The sequence below is a fragment of the Dunckerocampus dactyliophorus genome, chromosome 6, assembly GCF_027744805.1.
Source record: "Dunckerocampus dactyliophorus isolate RoL2022-P2 chromosome 6, RoL_Ddac_1.1, whole genome shotgun sequence".
Taxonomy (NCBI): Eukaryota; Metazoa; Chordata; class Actinopteri; order Syngnathiformes; family Syngnathidae; genus Dunckerocampus; species Dunckerocampus dactyliophorus.
Genome location: NC_072824.1, coordinates 12,623,501 through 12,634,311, shown reverse-complemented (window position 1 = coordinate 12,634,311; position 10,811 = coordinate 12,623,501). Strand labels below are relative to the sequence as shown.

The 10,811-nt window shown below is 41.3% G+C and overlaps 1 protein-coding gene across 3 annotated transcripts in view; it reads left to right on the top strand.

Annotated features, from left to right (window-relative positions):
* The first annotated feature begins 261 nt into the window (after window positions 1-261).
* The window catches only part of tnrc6c2 (trinucleotide repeat containing adaptor 6C2), a 44,779-nt gene continuing 34,229 nt past the window's right edge, over window positions 262-10,811 (top strand). For all 3 annotated transcript variants that reach the window (XM_054778458.1, XM_054778455.1, XM_054778456.1), the window contains exons 1-3: window positions 262-948; window positions 9,656-9,756; window positions 10,097-10,118. In XM_054778458.1, coding sequence (XP_054634433.1) covers window positions 9,694-9,756; window positions 10,097-10,118 — 85 coding nt within the window. In that variant the 5' untranslated portion in view covers window positions 262-948; window positions 9,656-9,693. The remainder of the gene's footprint in view (window positions 949-9,655; window positions 9,757-10,096; window positions 10,119-10,811) is intronic.

The window sequence follows — 10,811 nt, the reverse complement described above, 5'->3', positions numbered from 1 at the left end:
GTTTGCCATTTGTATTTTTAAAGCACATTATGTATTTAGAGAGTGTTGGCTTGTTTCATCTCTTTTTTTCAAATGAAAACGGCACTGCATCCTGAATGTGATTCTGCTGGATGTAATCTTGTGCTGTTTGGCCATCCTCGCCCGGATTTTTTGGGGCGGGCCTTGTAAAAGAGACGGAGTTATATTGCGTCCTCTGATTGGGTGATGGTGAGTGGCGTATCCGTTGCCGCTTCCTGGTCTGACTGCTCTCCGGGGGAGGAGAGAAGCGACACTGCGGTGTTTGTTAGTCTGATCAAAATGGCTGCGAGACCACTGACGCCGAGAGCTCACTGAACGCCTACAATGACTGTGCTCTCCGCCGTCTGGACCCTCACAGAATGTATTTTCCCGGAATCGCTTCTCACTTTGCATTCGCGGTAGCCGGCGCGTCACAAGTCGTTCCGCTGGCGACCTAAAACAAAACCTTTCTTGTTTGCACTTTAAAACAAGTTGGCCGGCTGGCTTTCGGACGGCCGTCTGCCAACACGGACAAAAAACTACGCCATTCATTTTTTCACTTGTAACCTCTACCAGCTAACGTTGGCTACAACAATTTAGCTGGCTTTTAAAGACCTTTTTTTTTAAAAAAAAAAATCCGCATCGTTTATTTTTGTTGTGGTTGCTGACTGCGGTTCTTCTCCTTCCCCGCCCCTTTACTGTATCGCATATGACGTTTTAGCATTTAATATTTTGGACAAGTGCATTCTTAAACGTTTCGCTCAGCTGTACAATACAATATTGTGTTTTTGTATATTTGGCTGAGGAGGGAGCGTTGTTTACCTTGCTATCCTGTCACCAAGCTGCTACGGCAGCGGAGTCTTGACTGAATCTCCTTCACTGCTTTACGGGTAACTTTGGAGAGGGCACCTGGGAATGAATACAAGCTGCCAAAGCCGTGGTTAACGCAAGGTAACTTTGCATTCTTTTTTTGTAATCACTGTATTGTCAACTTGTAAATCATAGGGAGTTTGTCATGCATATATTGGTTTTATACAGTTGTTTTTGTTGAGTTTCCTGCAGAAACGCACATACATGCATGATGCTTCATGGTAGTTGTGGTATTTGTCCTTGCAATAACGCCATGCATCATTCATTTTATGAGCATTAGATGTATGTGTTCCAAGATACTAGACATGAAACTTTTGTGTTATATCACAGCTCTGCCGTGATTGGTTGGAGTGGGATTGGAACACTGTGCACATGTGAGAGTCTAATGTCATGCTTTCTTTGACATGTGCATTTGTAATAAAGGTTTACTATATCTGGCCATTGACCGAAATGGCATGATGACCTTCGTGTTTTATAGAAAATGCATGTTTAGATTCTTGATTTGCCGTTCAGTGGTATTTTGCAGAACTGTATATCTTGTGCATTCCTCTACACGCATTCCAAATACATTATTATACATCCTGTGTCTTCCTCTTGTGGCTTTCCATGCATTGCATTCCCCCTTTTCCTACATTCAAGTTCACCTCCGCAGGCGCTAAAATACAGCTTTTAATATCTCTTCTACTTGTCTTAATTGAAGTACATAATTTCCTGTTCAATTTCAACCTCCCCCTCTCTTCCTTCCCATTCCCTCTGTCATCTTCTGTCAGAACTGTCTTATCTCAATCGTCACACACCAGTGGTGTGAATAAATGAAAAATTGGTGTGAGAAGCGGTTGCACACATACAGTAGATGTGTACTGGTATTTCTCGCCGCATTACATTTCTAATAGTCGTGTGCAGGAATTTTTGACCAAGCTTAAATTCGTGATAGTTGGTTAATGCCTTGCTGTTGGTAATGAGGTCACGAGGTGCCTTCCGCATGCCCTCACACCCAACTGTCTCACATACGCCACCCCGACCTCCTTACACACACACACACATGCTACACTTTTTCTTTCCAAGGGTCAAGTGTCCTTCCTTTTCGACATCCACCCATCTTTTGCAAAGACTGATGAGAAGGACATAAAAGGGTGGCTGTGAAAAGATGTTGCAGGGTCCCGCTGCTGTCAGAGAATAGGGGGAGGAGATGGAATCAAAGCTTGTTAAGGAGAGGGAGTCTGTAATGTAAGTCCCTTACAGTCTGGCTTTTAAGCATGCACGTCTGTTTGAGCGGGCCGCCCAGGTAGATAAAAACCATCTGCTTTTATGATTAATGATGGCGGCTTAAATTTAGCGGCCGTGACTGCCATAGGATCTTTAAAGTGTGTCAGGCCCCTTTTTTTATGGCATTTTCAATGATTGGTGTAAAAATGTGACATTCCACGAGTCTGTGAGGCATAATTTTCTTTGGTGCTTGTTTGTTGTTTTTTTTTTACCTTCAGCAACTGGGCAACTGCACTTAGGGTAGTCTCTGAATAAGACTTTGTTTCTATCACTGCGACAAATTTCTTGTTTCTTCGAGTAGGAAAAAAGAACTTGCTCTTGTTAGTTTGCCTTCTGTGGGAATTTGTAAACTATCCAGCTGGAGTGCACAGATTAATTAATCAATCAGTGCCAACACGTGCAAATGTGCACTTTAGACATTTGAGTTTTAAATGAGCTCTGTCTTAGTAGTGTATACTATTGATTTTATTTTTTGGCAGTAGAGTAGCGCTGTAGGCTGTTTGGAGATGATTTGTTTTTGTTTTTTTTGTACTAAAGGCTCCAGCACAAACCCACTCCATCCGCAGTGTCTTATCAGTGCATTTCCCCCCCATTGTCTGACCTTTAACAGATAATACACTGCCGCATGTCTGGTCATTACATTGCTACTCTTCAGTTTCCCACAGGTCTGCTGTTCAGTTGTGACAGTGGATCAGAGGGGTGATGTCATCATCAATTAGCATAATTGTCCATAGGAATGGGTGATATTTTCAAATCCCCCAGTTTTTGTATGATTCCCTTTTGATGAAATTTTTTCCAAAGTTTTGCTTGTGTTCTTATTCAATGTCTCGCTCTTGGTGCGTTAACTTGCATTTTGCCCTTTGGCACAGTGACTCCTGTGGTGTTAATAAAGATGTGGACAGACTACGCTCAGCATTGCTTGTCTATCCCGCCATCTTGAACAACACACCCAACACCAAATCTCGTGATGCTTACTTGACACAATACTAGGGCATGCTGTAAGGCACATTTATTTGGCAAACTCAAATGAGAATGTTACACAAAATAGTAATTTTGCGGACTCGAGTGCCCAAACAAAGAATCCAGCATGTTGGTGACTGAGTCTGGTTGTGTAAGTAGTACACTATATAGTCCAACTGTGTTTGTAACATGGCTTTATTACAAACTGTACCTGTTAACATGCTTTCAACTGGAAATCGGAACCGGAAATCATTGTACCCCCCGCTCCATTGCCCCTATATGATGTCATAACTGGTTGACTCTGTAGTTCTTAGCTAACTAACACAGTTACAGCCTCTGCTTTTTTTATTGAGTATAGCTGCAAAATAAGTGACAGCACTCTGGTACAGATGGTGGGAAACACTAGTGAATTTAAAAAGGTCCCATAATTCTTAGGTCATACATTTAGTATTTTTGGCATATTTAGCCACTTTCCTAAGAGGCTTCACGTTCCAGTGAACAAAAACTTCTTTCAGTCCCATCTCAGAGTTTTTGTATTGGCGCTGGTAAATCCCACTTAGTTGTGCTTCAGAAAAGTGGCTTATGTCGTCTATCCCCTTACCCCCCATCATTGACCTTATCCCAGGACTGACCGTGGTGGTTACTGAGCCTGTGATTATGAAGCCTTTCAAACAACTGGCACAGACCTGATAGAAAAAATGCTTAACACCACTGCAGGGTGCTGCTCCAGTCAGGGGGTGCATTGACAGCGGAATCAGCTGGATTCAATTTGTGGCTGCCAAACGCCATTAACCTTGTCCGCTAGACCGTGCCTGGCTATTTTCAAGTGCAGGGGCAGAAGAATTAGAATTAGTTTAGTGTGATGTGGACATTGTGATAATTGCCCATAAAGTAATAAGATGTGCACTAGGTTACTGTTAATAGTAACAGTAAATAGGAGAAGTTCTGCCACCCTTAATAATATACAGAAAAAAAAAGCAGCTCAACCCGTCATTCAAATGTATAGATTTGACAGCTTCATGCATGGATTTTCAGCTAATAATCAAAAGTAACACCATGTGATCTTGGATTCCCACCCATATAAACCTCCATATGTTTTCTACTGTTTTATGACATGACCAGAGATTCCCACAGAATGTTGAAGGAAAGTTAGGCCCAGTATAATATTAGTATGTGGACTACATTCAGGCATTGTGATTGCACAGTGCTTGCCTTGCATTGCAAGTTCTGTGTTAAGTCCTGCTGCAAATATAGGTTTTGTAGCTATTACAGCGCAATACTTTTCATATAAAATCCTATATTTGTGTGAGAACTGGCTCTGGGATATGTATGACCTTGAATATTAACTTTTAATATAATTTCATAGATGGCCGTACCTAAATTTAACATTATTTTTCCCTATGGCAGGGTTATAGTTTCGTTTCATCTGTTTTACATCTCCCCCTTCCTCAAGGTTTGCACCAATGGAGGGGGCAGGGACGTAGGGGGCCCAACAGGGGTAAGCCAGGTCAGCTTTGAATGGGTGGAGGGGATGAGGAGGGGGCTGAAACCTGGCAAGCTGCTCCCTGTGAGTCTTGGCATGGCTCCAGGGGAATGTTCACTGTGTGGAGGTTTATTTGGGGCCCCAGTGCCCTCCCTCGCCTCCATGTTGGCTAATTGGAGAGACACTGTGGGAAGGCAAATGGCATCACATGGAAGCTGAAGGGGAATGTGCAGAGCATCCAATTTAAATGTTCCCTTCTTGACTCCCAAACCAACATAAGACAGCCTTACTCATTATGTAACAGGACTTGAGCCCGACAGCACGTCCAAAGCCCACAGTTAAAGCCATGTAAATAGCACTAGCGTACACCAGCTGGTCTTACATTGGGATTAGAGTCACAGAGATTGTTTGTTTACTGTTTGCTTTGTTTTATTGCCAGCATCACCACAATGGACTAGAAATGCATTCCACCGGGCACACTCTGATTTTTTTTTATAGTACTCCATATGTTTACAGTATGTATTGTTAAACAAAACAGTCAGGTTCCAATGATAAAGTCAACTCTGTCAGGTTTTGGCAACAGGCACCACATCAATCTTCTGTATGGTGTTTATTTTTTTATAGTACTCCATATGTTTACAGTATGTATTGTTAAACAAAACAGTCAGGTTCCAATGATAAAGTCAACTCTGTCAGGTTTTGGCAACAGGCACCACATCAATCTTCTGTATGGTGTTTATTATTGCTGACACCATTGTCAACTTCTGAATTGTTGACTGACATTTTGGTGTGTGCAATGTCAGGAAGCTGTGTCAAAGTAACCTTGATAAGTGTATCCCAGCTGATTATCTCATTTGTCTTGGCACACATCCTGTTTGTCATCTTTGGATGTAGTTGAGCTCTCTCGATTCTGACAGTTCACACACCTATCAGTCTTCCCACCCTGTTAATTGATGCACAATCACCACATTATAAACATGTTTATGCTGTGGCAGAGCCAGAAATTTTTCATTGGGGTGGCCAAGGTGAGATCATTACTCATATAGGGGTGGCAATAAGCTGATACCTGAATTGTCTAGATGGCCAGTTGGGTGGCTGGAGAGTGACCGGGGGTGGCCAGAGAGTGACCAAGGGCGGCCACGGCTCCGCCACTGTGTTTATGTGTACAAGTAAGAGAGTGTATCATTGAACTGCGTTTGAGTACTTAAATAGAGTATGTCTGGTCTTATTCTTGACTTTTAGATATGAATATGTGATGATGATATGAATGAAAGGTTAATAAATATGAAGGAAATGTGAGGCCTCATCAATAGGCCTGGGCAATATATCGATTTATTTTTTTCAATTAATTGGAGTTTTTAAATGTAAACAAGGTTTCTCCTTTCAGACTAAAAGTATAGATCTATTTTAAAACAAAAGAACAACTGGCACTTTAATTCCAGTACAGAAATAAGAGCTACTTTTGTTAAGTTTTTGAATAAAAAAAAAAAAAAAAAACTTGTTTCAAATTATAATTTTTTTTCTTTAAAAAATGTGACAAAATTCAGAAAAAATCATGAATCAAATTTCTGGCAAAAAAGTGAGCTCGTCCAGTCCTACTCATTAATATTGATGGACAAATTAATCAAAATAGTTGAATTGTGTGGACTTGATTGTTGACTCATCTGCAAAATGGACTGCACTACTTTGCTGTAGCCAGCAGGGGCACTGTTGATTCACGCTCAAGTCGTTTGTGGTCTTATATCAACAAATAAGCACTTACATTGTGGACATATCAGTTGATATAAAAGAGGTGAAAAATATGTTTTTATTGTCTCCCTTTGATGGACGATGCAAATATTTCAGTACAGGCAATGGAAATATATAATACGAAATATTGAAATATCAAAGAATATGCAGAACATATGCCATCCTGCACAGTCAAACAAAGCTTTCAAGAAAAGACAAACATGCAAAAATGATTTGACAGCTCATCGACTTCAGTCTGCGATTCAGAAAGTCACGGCATCTGCAGCAAGTTGTCTCGCTCGGTTTCGTGCTGTTTTCTTAATGAGCTGCCACCGTGTTAAAGTCTCAGATCGACTCGGCTGCTTCCTCAGCAAAGACACAGAGAGCTTGTTTTGCAGAGGCAAACCTCAAAGCTGTTATTTATAGAACCACTCTTTAACTCTCTTGCTATCTCTATGTTGGACTCTGCTTTGGCTTTTCCTTCATCACCACTCTCTGCCCATCTTCAGTCAAGTCCAGTCTTAGCAGCAATAAAGCATCTTCATGTTTATGTCTCCACTCAACTGCTGATGACCAAGCTGGTATGTGTAGAATTTTTGTAAAACAGTGTTTGAAGCACCCTGCCACCAACAACAACTTTTTCTACGGTGGGTTGGAAGCTCACCATCACATTACTGTCTATAGCAGCAAAGCTATAATAATCCCACAGGTAAGCATGGTTCCTGCCCATGTTCATTAGTAATAATTCTTCAAAGAGTCCTGTGGCTTTTTTGTAACCCACAGGAATGACTGGCTTGGATAAATGGTAACAGTGGTGGCAATAGGTTTACCACATTGTGTAGCCATGGCCAGATCATATTGCTTCACTGCTGAGACGATGCTCTTTTTCAGCCATTCCCTGCTTTGTGATTGGTGCTGTGGTTTGTGCTTGACAGCCATTAGCACATGTGAAGTTTTGTGTCTTCTGTGTGGCGTCTTACCCTTTTAAGTTGTCTTTGTCTTCCACAGCTGTGCAGCTCTTTGCCTCACTTTTCTATGCATCGTTTTTCATCATCCTGCCATCTTTCCCCCCATATTTCTATGGTTATTAGGAGTCAAGGCATGTGGATGTTTCTGTGCTTTCCATCCTCTCTTTGCTCTCTCTCTCTCCCTGTCTGCCAGCCTCAATCCTTTTTCTTCCTCCTGTGAGGATTCTTTTTCCCACTTCCAGCCTTGTCTCCTTTTTTGCCATGTCTGGTTCTCGGGCTTTCGTTCTTAATTGGTGTTGTTCTGTGTCTGCTTTCATCCACCGCCTGTTTTTTCTCCTCCTCTCATCCGCCCACCCCATTCGATCAGTCTTTTTCCACCTACCGCCGTCCCTCTTCTCTTTCCCCAGCATCTCTGACAGAAAGACAGGCACCAAATACACTCGCTCCCTGTTGGCTTTCTACACCATGCGCTCTCTCTTTTTATGGGCGTGACTTTGGGAGTCTGCGCCTTCATAATTCCTGCCAAGTGTGTTCTCGTTGTCTTCATTACAGCTGGGTTTTGAACATATTGTTAAATATGAACAAATCTGAGGTCCCACAACTGCTTGTGTTCCGTCTGATTCTGTTGTATTCGTGCATAGTTAGTTAATTAGGGAGGAGCCAACAATACTGGGTCACAATTGATGAGGTACTTGTGTCAGCAGTACTAAGGGAGAGTCAGATAGGCAGGTATAAGATATGTGAGGAAGTCTACCTTGGCTTTTACTTTGTCAGCTAAAAAGCCAAGTGTCCCTATTGTCACATTTAAAAGACAAACACCTACAATAAAGTCCAGCAGTTTTCTCTCAGACATGCTCTATCATTTGTTTTTGCAGAAGCAGCATATTGAAATCGGCAACACTGTATCTCAAATAGATATTATTTAAAACGTAGTGATTGGACAGATGAAGCAACAGTGGAACTGTGATTGACAGCATGGGAATGGAAATGATAGAATGGGCCAACTGGGAAGTGGCAGGAATTCCCAACAGATTGTGTTGAAATTTATCTGCATGTTAAATGAGTGAATACTAAAAGGAGCTTCTTGGTTTACAGGAAACACCATGTTTTTTATCTATATATGAGTTGCTTTGTGTCAGAAATCAAGTATAATATTTGTTTCCATTTAGCATCATTAAAATGACCTTCTTTGCCTTGCCTTTTTTCATTAGGATTGCTAATTCGCTATTGACTATGCTCCCGGAGGTTAGTCTGACCTCTTATACTTGCTATGTAGGGATACTTACAGACACAAATCAGTTTATACTAGTGGCAAGAGACTCAATCCTTTCATTGACTGGAGTTTTTATGAGTCGCTCACTAAAATTACATTTTTTAAACATTATTTTTTACACAAGTGTAAAAAAAAAAGTTAACTACCAGTATAATGTAAAATATTGCAGTATTTGTGCAAACACATTTTTCTCCATAATTTTGTTAGTTTCCTAATTGTGCTCCTTTAGAGCATCACAATTTTTGAGGTACCTCTGTATTGTACAAAAGTGCCAATAGAATAAACTTGATAAGCATAACCAAAGTATTATGATCGTAACATGTTGACAAATGATTTGTACAGAGCAGTATAATACATTTGTTAGGAAAAGAGATAAAGGCACACTGTGCACATACTCACTGAAGTCTTCATGGCCCCCATCTCATGCCTCCAATAGTTTCCAGGAGCTGTCAGTAAAACTGAGCCAAAGGAAATACAGGCAGAGATGAAGCACTTTACATTGTGTGGCCTCCAGGTGAGCTGGATATGCGGCAAGTTTGACTCATACCCGCCACAGTAAGATCTGTGTGGCTCTTACTTTGTATGTTTGTTGACGTTAACACCGTTGTCCTTGGAGGACTCTCAGTGCTCTACCATCTTGCTTGTCATATTGATTCTTTTCGCAGTGACTTTCACTATTCACTTTCTTCATATGTCTCCTTAATTCATGTATGTGTCTTGTGTTGTCACACCCCTTTTTCACTCTTTTCTACCTTATTCTTTAAAAAAAAAAAACAACTTTTATACACTATTGTACTTTTTGGCTGAGGGGGGGACATGTTCCTTGGACCTGCCAACTAGATTCACATATGAGTGAGTGAGTGTTGTTGATGGAATTTTTTTTTTTTTTTGCCTGACACAGTGTGCACTTTTGCTCTGGCTTGAAGTAAATTCCAGAGGCTTAAAGTTCATATTTGGAATGCATACACAGATGCTGTGCCTCAATGGTACACATATCTGCATCTGTACACGTGTCAATGCTGTGTACATAGTAGTTGTGGAAAAGTTAACAAGGCAAAACAGTGGAATTCTTGCCTCTCATGATTGACTCATCCATTTTTTGTTGTACAGCTGAGAGAAGCTAGCAACACAAGAAAGAGAACCATTTGATGGAAGAAAAGAGAAGTAAAAAGCAAGAAGAAAAGATCAAGAAGGACGTCGCTCAGAAAAAGGTAGGGATGAAAATATTTAGCTCTCTTGAAGTTATAAATAAAGCATATGCAGTAAATCTCCTATATATCTTAAGTGACCACCATAAGGCGTTTAGAATAAGATAACATTATTGAGATACGTTGATAAACGTAGAATTCTGTACTTCCAACATTATGGGAGCAGTTTAGGGAAGGCCCCTAGCTCTAGCATGTGACTTGGAGCTGCAGAGGGGAATTTTTCTTACTGGAGCTTTGTGTCCCAATCCCCTTCTCTGTAGATTGAAATCCAATTCAATTTCAATGTTACATCATTTTTTACTATATTTATTTGATGGAAGTCCATTTCTGTCTCCCCCTGCAGGCTACAGAACAGAAACCCAAAGGTGAGTGTACCTTTTACTACCTCATACTATTTTACCACTGCCTATAACACACATTCACACTCAGCCTTTTGGGTTTACACACATCCCTGACAGACACACTTGTGTGTGTACACACATGTGCAGCTGTGTGCTCCACGTCCTTACGTCTCAAAAACACACACGTAGAGCAGAGCTAATGCAGTGGAGTGAAATGCAGAGTGACGTCTGGTGTGCCCGCAGCAGCAAGCAGTGGAGCGTGAGGGCACCCTGACATAACACAGAGTGTGTTGTGGGTAGAAAGGGGGGAGGGAAAGTGGGGGAAGTGGTAAAGGGAAAAAGGAGAGGCACAAGGGGAAAAAAGATGTTCAGCTATAATGCCTCAGGGCTGAAAAACCAGTGTCCTCGCTTACCCTTGGTGGTATATTTAAATACAAGCACAGGCATTTGAATTGTATTTTTGGCATAGTTTGGGTAAAGATCATGTCTAAGCAAACTGAATCAAAGCATTCTGGAGCATTTCTAGGTTTGATTGCCATCCCCCCTCTACTTTGAGAACAATTGTGGCCATCTGGGTGTCACTTTAATGAAGGTCATAACAGCCTGTCTTGACCTCTGAACTGTCTAGTTTGTTGCCAACACCCCTGCCCGCCTCCTTCCATCACAGCTTCCACCGCTCTACCAAATGCTCTGCACAAAGCCAACATCCTCCTGATT